Source organism: Nothobranchius furzeri, chromosome 3 (assembly GCF_043380555.1).
Source record: "Nothobranchius furzeri strain GRZ-AD chromosome 3, NfurGRZ-RIMD1, whole genome shotgun sequence".
Classification (NCBI taxonomy): domain Eukaryota; kingdom Metazoa; phylum Chordata; class Actinopteri; order Cyprinodontiformes; family Nothobranchiidae; genus Nothobranchius; species Nothobranchius furzeri.
This window is the reverse complement of record NC_091743.1, coordinates 42,775,470-42,797,332: the sequence shown is the minus strand read 5'-3', so window position 1 is coordinate 42,797,332 and position 21,863 is coordinate 42,775,470. Positions and strand designations below refer to the sequence as shown.

The 21,863-nt window shown below is 43.7% G+C and overlaps 1 protein-coding gene across 7 annotated transcripts in view; it reads left to right on the top strand.

Annotated features, from left to right (window-relative positions):
• chl1b (cell adhesion molecule L1-like b) overlaps positions 1-21,863 on the top strand; it is a 150,159-nt gene that overhangs the window by 112,849 nt on the left and 15,447 nt on the right. For all 7 annotated transcript variants that reach the window (XM_054748388.2, XM_054748377.2, XM_054748400.2 and 4 more), the window contains 11 exons: positions 5,651-5,817; positions 5,894-6,059; positions 6,179-6,303; positions 6,454-6,555; positions 6,776-6,973; positions 7,198-7,268; positions 11,207-11,429; positions 13,680-13,795; positions 14,013-14,217; positions 14,363-14,485; positions 21,271-21,450. In XM_054748388.2, coding sequence (XP_054604363.2) covers positions 5,651-5,817; positions 5,894-6,059; positions 6,179-6,303; positions 6,454-6,555; positions 6,776-6,973; positions 7,198-7,268; positions 11,207-11,429; positions 13,680-13,795; positions 14,013-14,217; positions 14,363-14,485; positions 21,271-21,450 — 1,676 coding nt within the window. The remainder of the gene's footprint in view (positions 1-5,650; positions 5,818-5,893; positions 6,060-6,178; positions 6,304-6,453; positions 6,556-6,775; positions 6,974-7,197; positions 7,269-11,206; positions 11,430-13,679; positions 13,796-14,012; positions 14,218-14,362; positions 14,486-21,270; positions 21,451-21,863) is intronic.

The window sequence follows — 21,863 nt, the reverse complement described above, 5'->3', positions numbered from 1 at the left end:
AAACGTGTGTGTTTGATGTAATCATTTATCTGAAGATTATCTAAATAAAATACTGAATATTCTAGTGAAAAAAAGTGTTAACCCTTTAATCACCAAAGTTACAATATCACAACAAGCGTCGTTACTGACTTTTAACGAGCCACAGCCACAAATATGATCCCTGATGAAGTACTTTACAGCAGAAGATAGTGGAGATGTGTAACTTCAGGCTGAGCTACACTCATGGGTGCATTTATATTGAAAGTTTCAGAGTTTTTAGGATTTCAAAACCGCCGAGAGGTTCCCGGTCGGGGAGAGGGCAAGAGAAGTAAACGAGAGCAGTACAAAGAGGGCGAATATTAGAGGGATAAAACTTACAACCGCTGGCAGGTCTGGTCTTTGTTGACTGATCTCTTTGTCTGGTCATGGCTTACGCTGATTAAGAAGCAGAATATTGACACACTCATCCAGCCGGAAAGATTGACACTGCTGCAGCGCACAGCAACAGACAGCCGGTGCTGCACGAGAGTAAGGTGTATGGAGTTTATAAGCTCCAAACGTTGGGTTTGAAGTTTGTTTCATCGTGTTTGGGACATGGTGGATGTGAAATTATGATGAAAACATTGCTAATGTGACAGACGTAGTAAAAAAAAAGCTGTAAAAAGCAGCAGATGCAAAAAAAAAAAGAACTACAGCATGGAATTGGAAACGCGACACAGCAGGAACACACCTAAGAAGCAGCAGATGCTTTCGTTATGTACGGAAGTCAAAGTGTGCCACATAATTATGAAAGTATTCTTTCCTTTGGATCAAATGATCATTACATTCAAGGGAAGGACATCCCTGAAGCTGTACAAGCCCAAAGAAACCTGACAAACATGACTAAAAAGCCTTTCTCTTGAGTGATGCCAATATAAATATCCAGAAATACAACATAAACATTTTTAAATGTCATCTTCGTCGTCGTTGTCTTCCTCCGCTTATCCGGGTCCGGGTCGCGGGGGTAGCATCCCAACTAGGGAGCTCCAGGCCGTCCTCTCCCTGGCCACCTCCACCAGCTCCTCCGGCAGGACCCCAAGGCGTTCCCGGACCAGATTGGCGATGTAACCTCTCCAACGTGTCCTGGGTCGACACGGGGGCCTCCTGCCGGCAGGACATGCCTGAAACACCTCCCCAGCGAGGCGTCCAGGAGGCATCCAGACCAGATGCCCAAACCACCTCAACTGGCTCCTTTTGATCTGGAGGAGCAGCGGTTCTACTCTGAGTCCCTCCCGAATGTCCGAGCTCCTCAACCTATCTCTAAGGCTGAGCCCGGCCACCCTACGGAGAAAACTCATTTTGGCCGCTTTTATCCGCGATCTCGTTCTTTTGGTCATTACCCAAAGCTCATGACCATAAGTGAGGATTGGGACGTAGATTGACCGGTAAATAGAGAGCCTGGCTTTCTGGCTCAGCTCCCTCTTCACCATGACAGATCAGCTCAGCGCCCGCATCATTGCAGATGCTGAACCAATCTGCCTGTCGATCTCTCGATCCCTCCTACCCTCACTCGTGAACAAGACCCGAGATACTTAAACTCCTCCACTTGAGGTAGGACCTCTCCCCCGACCCGGAGTTGGCAAGCGACCCTTTTCCGGTCGAGAACCATGGTCTCAGATTTGGAGGTGCTGATCCTCATCCCAGCCGCTTCACACTCGGCCGCGAGCCTACCCAGCAAGAGCTGAAGGTCAGAGCTGGATGAAGCTAGGAGGACCACATCATCCGCAAAAAGCAGAGACGAGATTCTCCTGCCACCAAACTCCACACACTCCACACCATGGCTGCGCCTAGAAATTCTGTCCATAAAGGTAATGAACAGAACCGGTGACAAAGGGCAGGCCTGGCGGCGTCCAACCCTCACCGGGAACAGGTCAGACTTACTACCGGCTATGCGGACCAAACTCTCGCTCCTCTGGTAAAGGGACTGAATGGCCCTTAACAGAAAGCCACCCACCCCATACTCCTGGAGCGTCCCCCACAGGGTGCCCCTGGGGACACGGTCATAAGCCTTCTCCAAATCCACAAAGCACATGTGGATTGGTTGGGCAAACTCCCATGCCCCCTCCATCACCCTCGCAAGGGTGTAGAGCTGGTCCACAGTTCCACGGCCAGGACAAAAACCACATTGCTCCTCCTCAATCTGAGATTCAACTATCAATCGGACCCTCCTCTCCAGTACCTTGGAGTAGACCTTTCCAGGGAGGCTGAGGAGTGTGATCCCCCTATAGTTGGAACACACCCTCAGGTCACCCTTCTTAAAGATGGGGACCACCACCCCGGTCTGCCACTCCCTAGGAACTGCCCCCGATGACCACACAATGTTGCAGAGATGTGTCAACCATGGCAGCCCTACAACATCCATAGCCTTGAGAAACCCAGGACGAACCTCATCTGCCCCCAGGGCTCCGCTGCTGTGTAGTTGTTTGACTACCTCAGCAACTTCTGCCCCCGAGATTGGACAGTCCATCCCCAGGTCTCCCGGCTCTGGTCCCTCCTCGGAATGCGCATAGGTGAGATTGAGGAACTCCTCAAAATATTCCTTCCACCGTCCGACTATAGCCTCAGTTGACGTCAGCAGCTCCCCATCCCCTCTGTAAACAGTGTAAGTGAGTTTCTGCCTTCCTCTCCTGAGGCGCTGGACAGTTTGCCAGAATCTCTTTGGAGCCGATCGATAGTCTTTCTCCATGGCCTCACCAAACTCCTCCCACGCACGAGATTTTGCCTCGGCAACTGCCACTGCTGTACCCCGCTTGGCTATCCGGTACCTGTCTGCTGCCTCCGGAAACCCACAGACCAGCCACATCCTGTAGGCCTCCTTCTTCAGCCTGACAGCTCCCCGAACCTCTGGTGTCTACCAGCGGGTACTGGGGTTGCCACCACGACTGGCACCGGTCACCTTGCGACCACAGCTAGCAACAGCCGCCTCAACAATCGCAGAGTGGAACAAGGCCCACTCGGAGTCAATGTCCCCCGCTGCTCTCGGGACGCAGTCAAAGCTCTGCCGGAGGTGGGAGTTGAAGTCCGTCGTAACAGGTTCTTCTGCCAGGCATTCCCAGCAGACCCTCACTATGTGTTTGGGTCTGCCAGGTCTACGTGGTATCTTCCCCTGCCATCTGATCCAACTCACCACCAAGTGGTGATCAGTTGACAGCTCCGCTCCTCTCTTCACTCGGGTGTTTAAAACATACGGCCGCAGGTCAGATGATACGACTACAAAGTCTATCATCAACCTGCGACCTAGGCTGCCCTGGTACCAAGTGTACCGATGGGCATCCTTACGTTCGAACATGGTGTTCGTTATGCCCAAACTACGGCTTGCACAGAAGTCCAATAACGAAACATCACTCAAGTTCAGATCAGGCGGGCCGTTCCTCCAAATCACACCCTTCCAGGTCAAGCTGTCATTGCCCACGTGAGCATTGAAGTCCCCCGCAGAACAATGGAGTCCCCTGATGGAGCACTATCTAGCACTCGCCCCAGGGACTCCAAAAAGGGTGGGTACTCTAAACTGATATTTGGCCCATAAGCACAAACAACAGTCAGGACCCGTTCCCCGACCCGAAGGCGCAGGGAAGCTACCCTCTCATTCCCCGGGGTAAACCCCAACACACAGGCAGAGAGTCTTGGGGCTAACAAAAGCCAACCCCAGCCCTCCGCCTCTCACCGGGAGCAACTCCAGCAAAATTTTAAAATGAAATAAAAACATTTCAAAAGAGCTTCATATATGTATATAGAAATAAACCTTTTCAAAACAAAACATAAAAACATAGGAAGGAACATCTGTAAACGTGATGCATTTCAATTTGGAAAAGTGATGATGTCATAATATGCTAATTAAATACGTGCATTTGCTCCCAATACAAACCTTTATTTATTTTTTATTTTTTTTTCATTTACAGTTTACCTTTATCTCTAATCATTTCCAAGCTACAGTCCTTTGAAGTAGTCATGTTAAAATTGAATATTTTCTTGAAACAACTCTGGCGCCCAAAGGGTTAAGAACTGTCAATATTTATTCTTGTATTCTTTTTCTGATTATTTGTTGAACTTTTATTGTTTCACTGTACAATTAAGTACTTCTTGGGTGAAAAATTGGGATGAAATTAAAAAGTCAGATCATGATCAAATGGAAAATGCGGAAAAAGAAATGGAACATATTTTGTTTTTGGTTGCACTTTAAAGTCAGGCACCTCATTGTATGACTATATATGTCAGGTAGGGTCTTGGACTCCTCCCCTCTCCCGGGACTTCTTGTGCTGGTACACATCTTTGCCTACCCTCCCCCTGCCACAGTTGGTGTGGAGTGTGGTGCCTTGGTCTGCCTGAGTGTTTGTGACTCCCGGGTCAGGGGGTTTAAGATTTTTGGAGTCTGCCTGATCGATCCCGGTGGCTGCCTGCCGGGATCTGAGTCCCTGGGCACTGTTGGGTCTCCGGTGGGGGTGGTTGCCCCTAGGTTCCTGGTCGCTGGGTTCCGGGCTCGGCCAGCTGCTGGTTGTGGCCCCCCGGGGCAATCCTCTGCGTCTCCAGAGGGGGGACTGGGGCTTTTCTGGTTACAGCCTCCCTGGGGTGCCTGCGCTCTAGGGCAGCTCCTGGATCTCTGGGACTTGGAGCTCCCTCCATCTCCTACACATCTTTGGGGGCAGATCTGTGGCCCCTCACACTCTCTATTGGACTCTCCTATAGAGAAACCTTACATACACAGGCGTGTGAACGCACACAGGTGCTCACATGGTGCTCTCATAAGTATGGACTTGGGCATTTTCAACACATGTCTTAAGGCTGTGGTTGGCACTAAATGCACTGTGATTTATTATCATGTGATTGTTCAGTAAAACAATGTTGATTATATATTTCCTCATCAGGTTGACACAGTGATAGCTTGCTCCTGGTGTATTATTGTGTGTCCCTTTTCTTTTTTTCTCCTTCTGCAGGTCTAGAAGCAGACTCTTGTTCATCATTGATTGTTTATTTTTGTGGACCAACAACCCCCCCCCCCTGTCTCTTCCTTTCTCTTTCACCTCTGTCTCTGTGTCTGGTCGGAATTATAAAGCATTCAAAAAGCAAAAACTATAAAGTTTTAAGTATCATTAAAGCAGAAGCTTTGAGGCTCCATCTGAGATTAAATCTGTAAGGCTTCCAGACGGGACATGGGGAGAGAAAAAAAGTCAGGCACCTCATTTGTTACGAATGTAATTAAGTTAATCAAGTTTAGGCAACTAATATGTCATAAAACCACGCTTCAGTCTAATTTCTTTGTAAAGTGCATTAAAAACAATTAAAAGTTGATGTAAAATAAAATTAATAAAGAACAAGACATCGGCAACAATAAAAATGATATTAAACCACAGCATGAAGGTAAAAAATAAAGAAGAAATTGAATTTTTAATTACATACAGTAATGAAAGAAAAACATCAAACGCTTTCATTGGGAAGAGATCTAAGAACAAAGGTAGAAGAGCGGTTAAAACAAGAAATTGACTTTTCTTTGTGGTTGTCAACAAACCTAACAAAAGGGATTTGCTTCTCTAATTGTTTTTGACCTTTGACCTTATCTAGAAATCAGGACCTTTTGCTCTCCAGTTTGATAACCATTCCTTAGATTTTACCAAGGGTTCTATTTTCTGTTCTCCAGGAGTAAAGATGACTCCTCTGAATCTGTGGAAGGTTCTAGATTTAAGATTCATGACGACGGCTCGTTGGAGATCTCCAGAGCAGAGAAAAGTGACGCAGGACAGTACACGTGTTTGGCAAAAAACACGGAGGGATCATCCAACATCGACGCCATGCTTTATGTTAAAGGTATACACACGTTTATCTGTTGATGCAGCAGCCCATCATACCCTGCAGTTTCACTAACTCGTCCTTCTTGTGGAAGATGCCACTAGAATCGTAGTGACCCCAGAGGACCAGCAGATCTTAAAAGGCTCAGAGGCCCTGCTCTCCTGCCTGGCAGAGTATGACGAGTCCTTCAGCCACGACTTTGAACTCGTGTGGGAGAAAGACGACATAGAGATCTCTTTCAACGACACCGTGAATCTACGGTAGGGCCTGGGATTGTGTTCATTTCTTTAAAAACGTTTCAGACTTTGTCTTGACTGAAAAGTGGCTTTACTTCTCAGTTGGGTCAGTCGATATTGTGTCTCCCTGCCTCTGTTAACAGATACTTTGTGGAGGATAGTGTTCTTCACATCGTCAATGTGAGCCACGGAGACCAGGGGGTGTATAGATGTGTGGCTCGGACTCCGGTGGACCAGGATGAAGCCTCGGCCCTCCTCATGGTGTTAGGTGAGCCAACATTCAAGCCCTCGTTCTTCTCAGGAGCTACTTCCATGTGTGACATGTTGTCTAAAGGATCTAAATCGTTGACACATCCATCTGGTCTTTTGGCCTTTCCCGTCTCGTGTGACTTCCTTAATCCGCTCTGTTGGGTTTCAGATGTTCCCGATGCTCCGGAAAACCTGGTTCTGTCTGAACACAGGGGCAGGAGTGTGAAACTGACATGGATCCCTGGAGACGATCACAACAGCTCCATCACAGGTAGAAGCAACCAGCACATGCATGAAGGGGATCAACACGACACACGTTTATGAGCATGTACAATAGATGCGCTCGATACCATCTAAATGCAGTCATTATTGATTCACCTGAGTGTGGATTGTGATCCGTCCCTCCGGAGCGGGGTTTCAGGGGTGTGTTCTGCACAGCTGCTGGCTAGATAAGGAAGACTCACTCTGATTGTCTCTCTGCTTGTCAACAGACTTCATTATCGAGTATGAGGAAAACAAGTGGGAGATGGGGAAGTGGAGGGAGCTGCTCCGAGTATCCAGGAACCAAAACTCAGCTGTCCTGAGACTCCACGGCCACGTCGAATACCGTTTCCGAGTCTACGGCGTGAACTCTGTAGGAGCAGGGCCTCCTAGCAAGCCCACAGAGATGTACAGAACCCCCCCTGCAGGTTGGACGCGTCCTCCTTCCAGTGTTTATAATAGTATTTTTGATAAGGTCTCCTGGGGCCACTCGAGCTGCCAACACTGCGGCTCTGTGAACTTTAAAACGCTCAGACCCGCCACATAATTGAATCCACTCTTGTTGAAAACCTGCTCTCTTGTGTGCCTCTTTCACTGGACATTTCTCCCACTAACAATGCTGACAAAATCTATATTGCTTCTTTTTGTACAGCCCCAGACAAGAACCCTGAAAATATCAAAATCGAAGGTCATTTGCCACATGAAATGGATATCAACTGGGAGGTAAGAACCAGAGTCGGCTGCTCCATTATCCTGTTACTGCACATTCTGCTGAGCGGCCTACCTTTACATAGTGAATTATTCACTTCCAATACAGGCTCTGGCACTCATAGAACTCCTCTCCGAGAACAGAGTTGAAGTTTTATCAATGTTTCATTTGCAATTACCAATAATTTTAGAAACAGAAAAAGCCCACTTCTGATATTTCACTCAGCGGGCAGATTGAGAAAAGCCCTTTTGTAATTGGTTTCTATTGAAAGCTGCTCCATTTCCTTTGATTAGGAAGCAAAAGGAGGTGGTTAAAGAAAGTCTTCCTTTTAACATTCACACTCATCTGTTTGCCTTTACTGTAGGAAGATGAATCTCTCCTTTTATATGTGCTGCCCTGTCATGTTAGTGTGGCTGATTCATAGATGTGCCCGTTCTCCTGCTGTTAACCATTTACTTTTGTGGATAATGGTTCCTCATTTTGTTCCTCATAGTTGGACTTCTGTGTGGAGATGAAGCTTAGCAAGCCTTGTATCAAATTAAAGTCCTGCTGCTGGATCGGGTCGCTGTTTTATTAGATGAAACTCCACCACAGGCCGACAGTGGGGCTGTATCTTGTTTTTGCCCAGAGATAAAAGTTGGTTGGTAATGTTTTTGTTTTTCTGTGTGCAAAATATTGGAATATGGAGTAGACCGAATTCTTCATTGGACGCTCATCTCCAACTGATTAAGTTTTGGAGCCAGCTTCATTAAAGATGGCCGCCAAAGACAGTTGGTCCTCCTCATAAAGAGTTTCTGCATGATCCTTAAAAGTTACAAAATGTTTCAAATGTATTAACATCAAAATTAAGGCCATACAGTATCACACTGACTTCTAAATGACAATAATAACTTGTTGATTGTTTTTAGTAGTTGTTTATTTTTACCCAAATCCCTCTGAGACCCTGGCTCTTTCTGTAAACTGTCAAGTTTTTATTCCCAGTTCAGATTAAACATGATCTCATAGGAATTAAAAAAGGCAAGCATTGATTTTTTTTATTTATAAATAACTACAATTTATATTTAATTTAATATGCTAATTTAAATATCAGGCAATATAATTTGGGGCAACAGTAGCTCAGGAGGTAGAGCTGGTTGCCTCATGATCAGAGGGTCATGGGCTCGATTCCAGCCCCCGCAAGGGTTATTCTGCTGTTATGTCCTTGAGCAAGACACTTCACCCAACTTGCCTGGGTTGGTGGTGGTCAGAGGGGCCAATGGCGCCAAATAGCAGCCTCGCCTCTGTCAGAACGCCCCAGGGCGGCTGTGGCTACAACGTAGCTTACCATCACTAGCACTGTGTGAATGTGAGAGTGTCCTAAACAAACGCTATAAGTTTTTATTATTATTATTATTATTATTATTATTATTATTATTATTAGTAGTAGTAGTAGTAGTAAAACTGAAAGGCATGTTGGACTAGTCAATGGTGTTTCTGTAAATATTAAATAAAACAGATAAAAACTATATGTTTTAAATAGAATAAATAAAAACTGATGTATTTCATTTTCCTACATTTACTGAGCTGAAATTTTACAGGGTAGTTGTGAGTCTGTCTTTTTATGCACATTGTCCCCATAGACCACGGAACTATTTAATACAACTGTCAGAAGATAATTATTAGATCTACACTGCAAAAACAGATTTCTAAGAAAGTCAAAAAAGCTTCATTTTACACTTTTTATCTAAACATAAGACAAAATGTCTAAAAAAGAGGCTTATTTTACTTTTTTAGAAATCAGTTTTTGCAGTGTACAAAGGATTACCTCACTGAGTCAACCAATTCAAGATGGATGGATTGATAGTGTGCTGAAGATGTGATCCGCCAAAACAAACCCAAAAATGAACAATAGGCTACAGATTCATGTCAGTGTTGTGATCAATCCAACAAAAGAAAGGGAACAGGAACCATTTTTGTTATCCTCCTTAAATACAAGTCAATAAATAAATATTTGAGTCCAGACACTTGAAAAAATGTTTCTTTTTTGAATGTAATGGAAAATAGTAGTGATGTGGGCTAAATTAATTGCTTTAAAAGCTATTTATTTCTATTCTCATTACTCGTGACCAATAGCTGTAATACTCTATTAATTATAGAATATCACCTTGCTTGGTCTTAGGATGATTAATTAGAAGGTTCAAGGATTCTTTTAATTATTAAGGGATCTTTCACACTTCGTTTTTGATTCAAGAACCAGTCAGTGTTTGCAAACAAATAAGAATTTATTTTACAAACAATTAAGACTTGGCAAATGGTTTAAACTATTGTCCTGTGAAAGATGGGTGTCTGAAAACTATATGTGAATATGAGATGATTAATCAGAATCTCCGTATCTTCGGAGACGTGCGTTCTGGATATAAAATAATTTGGTTTGCATCTAAACTATTTAAGTTGCTATTATCAGAACCACATGCAGTTGCTGTCTCGTTGTGTCTACCTCACCCATTTGGAGACCCCGATGGGATCTGAGATGTCCAGGAGCCGACGACCCACTGCACCTGGTTCGTAGAGTAACCTCGATGTGACCAAATCAGTCCTCAGATGCCTCCGGGTCACAACGATAGATGAATGGAATCAAGCGTCTTAAACTCTGAAGGAGTTTGAGTCAGCTTTGTTCTGCAGGAAAACTATCTTGTTCTTCATCAGCTTCGCAGGTGCAAAAAGCTTTAAGGTTTTGACAGCCTGTCAAAATCTTTCTGAGCTAGAGATCTGCTAAGAGATGGCCAGTCTTCAGTTTTCTCTCCCGACTGACGAGAAAGCGGAGCGGCTGATTTAAATGCCCGATTACCAAACTTACCAAGAATCTCAGAAACACGCTCTGAGACGCAGAGTCTCTGAGTCTAGGGACAAGGTTAGTTATGTGTCATGCAATCTTATCTTAGACTCTCTGTCTGGTGTGAGCAGATGGTTATGACCTAATCCAGTAAGCATACTTAAACAATCCTTGAGTACAGATTCATGAACATTTCATTGCTTAATTATACATGGCAATATGTAATGATTTTTAATCATAAAATCTTCTTTCTTTAATGATTATTTTGAATTATAAAATGATTACTTTAATTATGAAATCTTCTTTTTCTTTTGGATAATAAAACGTTTATCTAAAGAGTTCTCTTGTGAGGAACCTTGGGGAAAGGAATGCTACTGTTCATCTTTATTATCTGATGAAGTTGCGCTCAGCTGATGAAGTCATCTGAATGAAATGCTGAGTTGTGCTGACTCACAGACTCCTGACAAGGGAAGATACAGCAGGACATGTAGTAGCCAGGGTTATTTGCTCTGGCTGCATATGACCTGTGGGATCTTTAAAATCAGTCCATTTTGTGACGTTACATTATCTACCAAAGATAAGAAAGTTGGGAACCCCACAGAAACCTTGGAAACAGAAGGAAAATATCATTACCATACCGTACCAAAGTTTATTTGTATAGCACATTTAAAATGCAGCATGGGAGCTGCCCAAAGTGCTGCACAGGTTGGACCAAATCACCAATCAAAGCAACAAAAAAAAAAAAAAAACAGAGGATAAAAATACTGATCAATAAAGCAAATAAAATGAGGAATACTAAAAAAAATACATTAAAACAATAATACAATAAAACAATAAAAGGAGTCACTGTCTAAAAATCAAGTAGTAGAAGTGGGTCTTTAAACTAGATTTAAAAACCGCCAATGATAGAGCCTGTCAAACTATAATAGGTAGACTCTAAGAACTCATAACCTGAGAACTGAACCCAACCCATTTAATAATTATTGAGTTTCAGTAATAAATGAAAATGTTTAGTAGCAGAGGGGAGCCCCGGAGAAGGCGTCTGGATCATTTAAGATCCTGTAAGTCAGTCAGATCTAACACGAGAGAACACTTTAACACATTTGATTGATCTGCTGTTCCCCTCCTTAAACCCTTCAGCCCCTGTTGCCCATTGAGCACAATGGCCCTGGTCTGGAGTACAAGGTCAGCTACAGGCGCCAGGACGTGGAGGAGGAATGGACCGAACACACTGTGAAGAGACACTCGTTTGTGGTTAAGAACACACCCACGTTTGTGCCGTATGAAATCAAGGTCCAAGCCAAGAACAACCAGGGGTGGGGCCCGGAGCCCAGGATCGTGAGCGGCTACTCAGGAGAGGACTGTGAGTAATCCTGTGTCAGTTCTATTTAAATAAGCACTTTTTGTTTTTTCTCAGCAGCGACTCAGGTGTTGATGCTCATTGTGTAGCATTTTGGTGTCGTTTCACACACAATTTGGTTGTGATGTCATCATATCTGCTCGGTAAATGTTGTGATGACTCGGCCTATCCCATCTGCTCCGTACCAAATGGTAGACGTGGTGCGGCTGATACTCCCTTATTCCGTGCAGAAGTTTGGAGACTGAAACAAAAGCTGAGAACAGAGTGATGTCAGCACAACGAGTACAAACAGCCAATTACTCTACTGTTCTTTGTGTCACATAGTTTTACATCCATTTGTTTTTCTGTGTGAAGTGTTCTGCCTTTCCTCTGAAATTTGTCAGCCAGCCTGATGGAAGAAATACCGGTTTTTGCAGCTTTAAAATTAAAGTTTGGGGTATTTTTTGTTTTTCCAGGAATGCAGTTCAAAGATATTTAACATAGGGAAACTAAATGACTGAAATAGTCTTTTGGTTTCCATGCATCAAAGCACAGAAGATCACAGACCTTCCACCCACATCTTTTTGTCAGCTGAAGCTGAACATTTGTTGCAGTTTGAGCTTAAAGAAGAAAGAGTTTATTTAGATGTGGGGGATACGTTTGGATGCAGCTGGAATGTGTGGGACTGGAACTTTAAATGAGGGCACTTTCATGGCTGAACAAATTTATCAATATTACAGTACATGATCACAACAGAAATATGACTCACTGCTTTATCTTAAGCAGCCGTCCCGCATGATTGAAGGTATTTGGACCATTACAGCTAAAATGATTATCCCAATAGGTTTTTATTGCACTCAAGTCTGCAAATCCAAACCTATTTTAAACAGTCAGTTACACAGTGGTCTTGACCAAAGCTTAACTAAATCTGGTAAAAACACATTTATTTAAATGTTTCCTTTAGGGCTGAAACAAATCATCGAACTATTCGAATGGTTTGATTCATTAAATTCTTCAATAATTTTTTATTGATTCGAAGCTTCGTTGAATGTGCGCTCCACAGTCTGAACACATTTTACTGGTGCGCTACGATCGAGGTGCTGTGGAGGACAAGAGAGAAACCAGCAAAGACACAAACCAATATAAAAGGCAGAAAAGGTCCAATGTTTGGGATCAGGAGTTAAACTACGAGCAGAATTGCTAATGCTAAGCTAGCAGGTAGCATTCTCACGAGCAAGTGTGGTTCAGAAAAAATGCTATGGTTGTGAACGACTAAACTCTATAAGCGGAAAACTCGGAGTTCTCATGGGTGCCATCTTTCTAACGATGCCCATTTGTCACGCAAAACAGATAATGGGACATTTTTATTTACTGTGATAAAAATGTGAAAACAAACAGTCATACACAATCTAGGCAGAAAAAGGGTTCTTATCATCTTTAGGGTAACTTTTCAGTGTGTTTAAATCATCAATAGTGTGCTGAAAGTATGAGCTTTGGGTAGTGACCGAAACAATGAGATCGCGTATACAAGCAGCCGAAATTAGGTTTTCCTGCAGGGTGTCTGGGCTCTCCCTTAGAGATAGGGTGAGAAGCTCGGTCATCCGGGAGGGGCTGAGCATAGACCCGCTGCACCTCCACATCGAAAAGGAGCCAGTTGAGGTGGCTTGGGCATCTAGTTAGAATGCCTCCTAGACACCTCCCTGCTAAGGTTTTCTGGGCACATCCAACTGGGAGAAGGCCTAAAGGAAGACCCAGGACACGCTGGACAGACTGTCTCACAGCTGGCCAGGGAACACCTTAGAATTCCCCCTGAGGAGCTGGTCCAAGTGGCTGGAGAGAGGGAAATCTGGACCTCCCTGCTTAGGCTACTGCCCGTGCGCCCCAACCCCGGATAAGCGGCCGAAAATGGATGGATGGATTGATGGTGTGCTGAAAGTACTAAAAAGTCTTGAAAACTCACCTTGAAAGTACTAAAATTTGGCTCCAAAAAAGTCATTCTCAGTATAACAAGAATATTTTCTTCTTTGTGTAGCTTTCTTCTGGATCTGCCCTCAGGAGGTCACCTCAGGTTGTGACACTTATTCAGTGTTGTGTGCCGAGATAAACCTGGTGGTATGAAATGTGGCGTTCATTCTGTAGCTGCTTATCCTTCTAAATTACTATCGTGGGTTCTTAGAATCCTGTTTTTGTAGATGAGCTCTAGAGATCTAGCTGTTGTGTCGTTTTAGTTGTTCTGCTGCAGAATCACTCGCCAACTCTGATGTTTGTTTGCAGTTCCCTCAACTGCACCTGACGATGTAGCTGTGGAGGTGATGAACAGCTCTGTAGTCAAGGTTACCTGGACACCAGTACACAAGGACAAGCTGCGTGGACACTTGGGAGGCTACAGGGTAATACCTCACCAAACATAGCTTTGCTTTTGGACACATTTTAAAAGGAATGGCCCTGACCTTGCTCTGAACAGTTGCTTCTCTCACCTCAGTCTGTCTTCTCTACTGACCATTTCATTGTTTACCTGCTCACACCATCAAAGAAATACGTCCAGCATTTCCTCACATGAAGCACACATAGCGTGTAGAAACGCTGTTCGTCTATCTTCCAATCCAGATAAACTGGTGGCGGCTGAGGAGTTTAGTGGACTCGAAGAAACGCCACGGAGACAAACACATGCTGACGTTCCCCGGGGATCGGAACCACGCCACTGTGCCGGGACTGACGCCTTTCTCTGAGTACAGCCTCATCGTCATGACCTTCAACGGGCGGGGCAACGGCCCCGGCAGCCATCCCATAAACTTCAAAACCCCAGAGGGAGGTAGGAACTGTGGAAAACCAGCACGGGGTGGATCGATTCACGTATACTGAAGGGGCAATCTAATAATAGCTGAGAGAAGTGGGTTGCTGCTTATTTTTCGTGTGTGTGTGTGTGTGTGTGTGTGTGTGTGTGTGTGTACTGACAGTCCCAGAGAAAAATCCAGTTTTCAGAGTCACAGATGTACAGAGGCATTCCATCTCTCTGACCTGGACCCCTCCTTCAGAGCCTAATGGGATCCTCACCGGATATCTCCTGGAGTACCAGCTTAGTATGTATTCTTATGTTGCTTTTATTCATTTTAGAAAGAATAACACTGTTACTTTTCCATTTTCTCCTTGTGAACTATAAAAAAGAAGAAAATCAGGGCGTTTATTTGAAAATTGGAAGCAGTGACAACATGGAGGTTTCTCATATAGTACAGTCCCCTAAGTTCAGAGCTCTGGGAGGGTCTTATGATAGAGAGAAAATGTATCTTTGGCCTTCTGGGGTTTGTCCGAGTCATGATCCTGGCCACAGAAAGAAAAATGATTGTGCTGCTCTAATAAGTCCAAGTCAGAGTGTGAGCAGAGAAAGCGAGTGCAAGTGAACGTGTTGTGTTACCGCCGTGTGCCGTGCTGGCTCAGGCCACTTTGTCCCAGTCTGCTGAGGTCCGCTTTTATTGACCCAATTATGTCTGCAGTGGATATCTTCAGCAGAGCTCCCAGGGATGTCTTCACAGAACGCCTCCTACACGAGCACACGCTTTGCTGATTTTAAACAAAAGTCATAACGATAATGACTCACCTCTAATAGTGTCTTGGCGCAGCATTTCCCGGCTAATTGAGTTTGATCTGGTCGCTGCGCAGGAGGGCCGAGCATCAAGCAGTATTTCAAGAAAGGACGTTTTCGGTGCAGCAATTAGGCTGATGGGCTCTTTGATGTGTGACTTTTTTGAAGTCGCGCTGATGGAAGTCGTGTGCAAAGTGTTGAAGATAAAGCAGCCAGCTGTTTGCTAATCAACAGTGACACAAGTGGAGTTCTAAGCTGAAACGCAGCTGTTCACGCCCGCCTTCACAGCCTCCGATAACGTCGCATCTCACCTCCGATGAGACTAACGGATGTCTCCACATTTAGACCCATGTTCAAACCCATGCACTAACCTGTAGTACATATGCTCTCTAAAATAGGTGCCACATTTTGTGTCCACTTTCATATCCCAGTAAGCAATCAGCAGTCATTCAAAGTAAAACTTAAAAAATCAAAAACTGTTAGAAATTAAGTCATAAATTATGATGAAACAACTGAGAAAGCCCCACCCTTTTCAGAGCTCCGTAGCTCAGATAGGGGTCTCAGTCAAAGTTTAAACAGGTCAGAGCAGGTGTGTGGGGGTTTTGTGGGAAAGGTTCAGCTGAAAGATGACATGAACTCCTTTCACTCCAACAGCCGTTTTAGCACAAACACAGGTGAAACTGGAAAAAAGAGAATATTGTACCAAACTCCATTCATCAGTCAGTAATTCAACTTAGACTGAGAGACCGTTTAAAGCTGTTATAGCAAATTTTGAAAACATATTAGCATTAAACATTTGTTTCCTCACCACTATAACTGAATTAACCCTCTGGGGTCTTTTGAACAGGTCTGATTTGGGATAATGTAGCAGCAAGACTCCGCCTCCCTGAGTTTCGGTTTCAATTCAGCTTTAAAAAGGAGATTATAAACTACACCCCAGTTTTTACATTTTGTCAATAGGCAACGTAAAAGCGAAGTTTTACTTAACTAAAAAAACGACCTATTTTTAGACAATCTGATAACTTGTCAAAACAGCAGTTTAGTAATCCGTGAGAGGGAATGTGCTTGTGAACATAAAAAAACCCACAAAAACATGAGATCCTTTTGCTGCTGGTGGAAATCTCACATATTAAACTGATAAAAAGTATCATTATGTAGCTGAGAGAGAGAGGAAGGCCGCACGAGTAACGAGATGTGCGCAAAAAGGAGCCGCTTCGTCCGGGAAAGGAGTGGCGCGAACGGAGTAACAACAAACAATTAGACAGATATTGATGGTAAACTTCATATTTTGGAGCGATCCGGACAGATATATTGTCTCTGCAGTTTAGTAGGCTTTTATTAGGCTTATATAGAGGATGATGAGAAGGATAAATGTCCACCAGGCAGTTCAGATAGTTTTTTGAACTGGAAGCAGAGAAAGTGGACGGAGAACCACAGCCGGAGTCTGAGGCAAATAGCGAGGATTCTCAACAAGTCATTAGTACTTTTTTTTTTTCATTTTCACTGTGAGAAAGTTGAATTGTTCTAATAGCTGCTCCATCTGCGCCCTTTAGTGCTTTTTTAGTCAATCACATTTTTTCTGAACCATCAGGAACAAACTTAACACATGTTGCATCATCATAAGTGCATTAATTCAGTAAAAAATAAAATGCTGTGTGATTTGGACATTATCCTTTTTGTCCACAGCGTGAATGCTTCTGCAGATTGATCAGGGCTCAGTTTGAGCACTTAGGAGCGTTCTAGTGCCGTTTCTGCTGTTCTGAGTAGAAATATTGTCCCAGGTGGGAGTTGAAAACGACCTTGGCATCATTTCATTTTGTATTGCAAAATGTTGGCTTGTTTCACTATTGAGAGGGCCAATTTTATTTGGTGCTTGGCTGAAGAATATTTGGATCTGCTGTTGTTTGTAGTGAGTGGAGGAGCCAAAGTCTGCTGCCTTTAGCCAGTTCACTCTATAAGATAGCGTGCGCAGGCTGTCAGTCCACAGTGTTTCAGGAAACGCCTAAACACGATGGAGACATCCTGCATGTGGTATGTCCGTGTCAATCTGAACTGAAGAATTTACCAGCGGTAGTCTAATGAAAGTTTAAAACAGTGTGACTTTCATTAATACGGACCCGGGACAGAAAGAGACATAAACCAATTTGTTCTCGTCCGCGTTTCTGTTGCTTCCTGCAAGAAAAATGTGGTCCCTCTTTTACAGCAAAGGTCACCTCCACACCTGCTGTGTTCACTGTTGTTACAAAGAACATGAATGCTGCCTCCCTACAAACTGGCCTGTTTCATCCGGTGAAAAATGAGATCCCATCACAGCAAGACACAAGTCGGACACCAACAACACGAAGACAAGCTTGTTAGCACGTTACACATTTGTTACAATCAAACAAGTAAGGGGCACATTTACAAAGCCTACGACAAGTAAATGGAAGATAAACTTGGAGATCATTTAATTGTCATTAATAAGTTTGACATAAGTTTATGTTGTGTGTCATATTGTAACTTAGGGCGACCAGATGTTCCAATCAACCTTTTTTCTCAGTCTTGCAAGTTAATGTAATGTCCCTCCTTTTGATTCATGTTCTGAAGTCAACACTTCCTGAAAGAGTTTTCCTGACTCGTGGCTGGTGTTCAGTGACTGTGAAAAAAGCCGTAACAGCTCTCATCGTAGAGGCTGACAGATGTCAGTCAAACTGAGCTCGTGTAGGGTGAAGATCAGGTGAATGTGACACTTTACCTTCTTTAGCTTCATTCCACTGGGGGAAAGCACACAGTCCCATCCAGTCCTGGTACATTTCTGTTTGCATCATATAAAGATGATGAAAATGAAAAATAATGGTACAGTGAGCATAGAGGACATAAACTGTTGCTTTTGGGTGTAATTAAACATAATTGAAATAGTAAAACGTTATTTTTAAAGCACCCTTTAAAACAGTTGTCCCAAAGTAACGAACAGAAGAGCACAGCAATAAAAACATGACATGGCAGTAAATCAGTGTTTAATTAAAACAACAAAGATAAGTTTTGTATTGGCTTTTGAAGAAGCTCAACTGTGTCTGCAGACTTTAAAGTACAGTCCTGGTGCTGCTGAGAAGCTCTTTGACATAAGTTTTCAGGCTTTTATAACCGCAATCATCACGCCTTGGTCACATGACAGCAGCGATCTGTTAGGGACATACAGATGAAAAATATATCTGATGTATGCCAGTGTTTGACCACTCAAGGCTTTAACTGGAAGCTCTCATTATCTACTCTTGAGCGGAGGAGGAGCTAATTGAGCTAGAAATGGAGCGGTGTTATGTGAGAAAATGTTGGTGATTTGGCCAGACGTCCATTTTGCACAACCTTCAGATTGGCCAGTCAAGTTTTATGCACACGGGTGAATAATGAGTTACAGTTATCTAAAAATTGTAAAAACAATTTCCTGTTGGGATTGAGAAATAATGCTACTTGTGTTTCTTATCTGATATAAAGTTGAGGGAATCAAAGTCTGAACATGACCATCTAAAATGAAACCACAGTGAAAGTTTACCCTGAGGTTCCTGAAGGAGAACTTTGTGTAGGAGGCTAGAGGACCAAGAGGGTCCATCAGGGATGTCCGATATTATTGGCCTATTATCGATATTGGCATTAGAATTTGATATCGGTATTGGTTTCTTGCTTGTTTTTAAAAAAATTTTTACATACCATTAATTTACATCGAACTCTTCGGCTTCCTCTAATCTCTCTCGAAATGTCAAAATATGACAGATCTGAGGTTTAGTTTTGGAGATATTTTTGTTTTATTTGGCACAACTTTGGAGTAATTAGTATTTTTCCTTGTGTAGAGAGGATCTGCTGTCTTTAGGGCATGCAGCTATGTGTAGCTAGCCAGCTAGCAAACAACCTAAACCAACACAAGAATCTTCAGTGAAAGCTTGCTTTTCTTAACTGAAGATGTTTCTAAATGTTTTATTAACATAACTACAATATACAGAATAAAAATTAGAATTAATGACCAACACACACATCTTAGCATAGTGCTTAGCCTAGCTTAGCCTGTATATGCTCCCACCGCTTACATTTTATCAACTAAATAACTTCAACACACACCCAAACATTCCCTAAACACCTCAAAAGTTACAAAGACAAATGTTCTCCATGGCACCAACATATAATGCAAGGCTGTGTTATTTGTCAGCCGTTTGCTTCCATGTAAGCACCAGGAACAGTGATAGGTCAGAGTTCAGAGCACTCAGTCTGTCACTTTTACAAACAATTATATTGTTTGTAAAAGTGATGTTTCACTTTGATCAGTTTTAATGCATTTACTGGTGCTATTAGTTAACTTATTAAGGAAACTTTTTCCCATAATGAACTTAATAATTACCTTTGGTCTAAAGGTGTCACAGAGTGTTTGTCAGGATTATCTCAGGAAGAATGTCATTCAGCTGCTGTTGGAGACTAATTAAAATATGACGTTATTTCTATTACTAACCTAAATTGAAGTAGTTGTCAACTTGTGCTCATAATGTTTAAAGCTTAAGCATGCATGATAGGAGATATGTGATGTTAGTAACCTACATTTTTACTTTTGTCATTAAAGGGGACCCTGCTTATATCTGTATTGGTTTTTATTGGTGTCAGAAACTAAGAATTAGATAATATCCGTTATAGATTTTTTAAAAGTCGATATTGGGCATCTCTAGTTTCCGTTAGTAGTTCTGCCTGATTTTCTGGAGCACAAACAGGGTTTTCCCTGTTTTCTTAGTTGGAGAAACATTTTAGCCCTCTAACTTTTCACACAGTCTAAGCACTTATCTAAATTTAGAGTCCTTAAAAGGCTTAAAAATACATATAAATGTCATCTGCATAACAAATGTTTTGAAGGGGATCATGTGAACAAGAAATAGATAGGGCCTCGAAACAGAACCCTGAGTGACACCCTAACAAAGGTGACGAAGACTTAAGCATTCAGCTAGTCAAACTAACAGGAGTGAATTGGAGTATCTGGTGAAAGCACACACATGCATTGGGAGAACATGCTAACTCCATGCAGAAAGGTTGCTGCTGGGAATTGAACCTCCAACCTTGTTGCTGCAATTAGCTGTCGTCGTCGTCTTCCTCCGCTTATCCGGGTCGCGGGGGCAGCATCCCAACTAGGGAGCTCCACACCGTCCTCTCCCCAACCACCTCCACCAGCTCCTCCGGCAGGACCCCAAGGCGTTCCCGGACCAGACTGGAGATGTAACCTCTCCAACGTGTCCTGGGTCGACCCGGGGGCCTCCTGCCGGCAGGACATGCCCGAAACACCTCCCCAGGGAGGCGTCCAGGAGGCATCGTGACCAGATGTCCAAACCACCTCAACTGACTCCTTTCGATCCGGAGGAGCAGCGGTTCTACTCCGAGTCCCTCCCGAATGTCCGAGCTCCTCACCCTATCTCTAAGGCTGAGCCCGGCCACCCTACGGAGGAAACTCATTTCGGCCGCTTGTATCCGTGATCTCGTTCTTTCGGTCATTACCCAAAGCTCATGACCATAGGTGAGGATTGGGACGTAGATCGACCGGTAAATCGAGAGCCTGGCTTTCTGGCTCAGCTCCCTCTTCACCACGACAGATCGGCTCCGCGTCCGCATCATTGCAGACGCCGAACCAATCCGCCTGTCGATCTCCCGATCCCTCCTACCCTCACTCGTGAACAAGACCCCGAGATACTTAAACTCCTCCACTTGAGGTAGGACCTCTCTCCCGACCCGGAGTTGGCAAACCACCCTTTTACGGTCGAGAACCATGGTCTCAGATTTGGAGGTGCTGATCCTCATCCCAGCCGCTTCACACTCGGCCGCGAACCTACCCAGCAAGAGCTGAAGGTCAGAGCTGGATGAAGCTAGGAGGACCACATCATCTGCAATAAGCAGAGACGAGATTCTCCTGCCACCAAACTCGACACACTCCACACCATGGCTGCGCCTAGAAATTCAGCCCATCAAGGTAATGAACAGAACCGGTGACAAAGGGCAGCCCTGGCGGAGTCCAACCCTCACCGGGAACAGGTCCGACTTACTATGTAACCTAAATGAACAATGGGTTTCTGATAAAAAATTAGGTTGATGTTGATGCACCACTCGTTAGTTAAATCTATGTCCAAAGTCTTGTCAAATCTTGTCAAATTGCCTGTGGTCTTTTTGGTACATTAGTGTGGGTCAGAGTGAAGGGACAGGACACCCTGACACAAAAGATAAATGTTTTTTGCTCTACCAAAATAAAAGTACTAATTATTTTATTTTTTTGTTTGTTTGTTCCTTCAGTCAATGGCACAGAAGAAGTTGGGGCCCTGCAGACCATCGACATTAACAACCCCAAGACATCTAAGTGGGTCCTGCGTGACTTGGAGCCTCTGAGCAAATATAAGCTGTATCTTCGCTCCTGCACCACAAAGGGCTGTGGGCCTGTTGTCAGTGAGGAGTGCACCACTGACTTGGAGACAAGTGAGTTACAGACAGTTCCAGGAAGGCCATTTAAACAGACTGGGAGGGGAAGAATCGCTGGTTTTACTCACCAATATGAACATGACATTAAGCTGCAGCAGTTTGATAAAATCAGCCAAGGTGGTGTTTTTTCTGGATAAACAATACATTTAGCGGCAGTAGAGGTTTTCATTTGTCACTGCCATAAGGAGGCGAGTGCTTATCGATTGGACAGAGCGTCAGAACCATCGTCTCAGAATGAACCAGGCTCTGAACAAAAACTAAAACAGTCTTCATAACAATGCAGATTGTAACATCCTGCTTTCACCTGCGTGTTTTCTAAGCAAAGTGCAGCAGCAGACAAATACACCTGCAGTGGTTTTAACACAAGAAAAGGAGTGTACAGGAGCTCATTATGTATGGATCACTGTGTG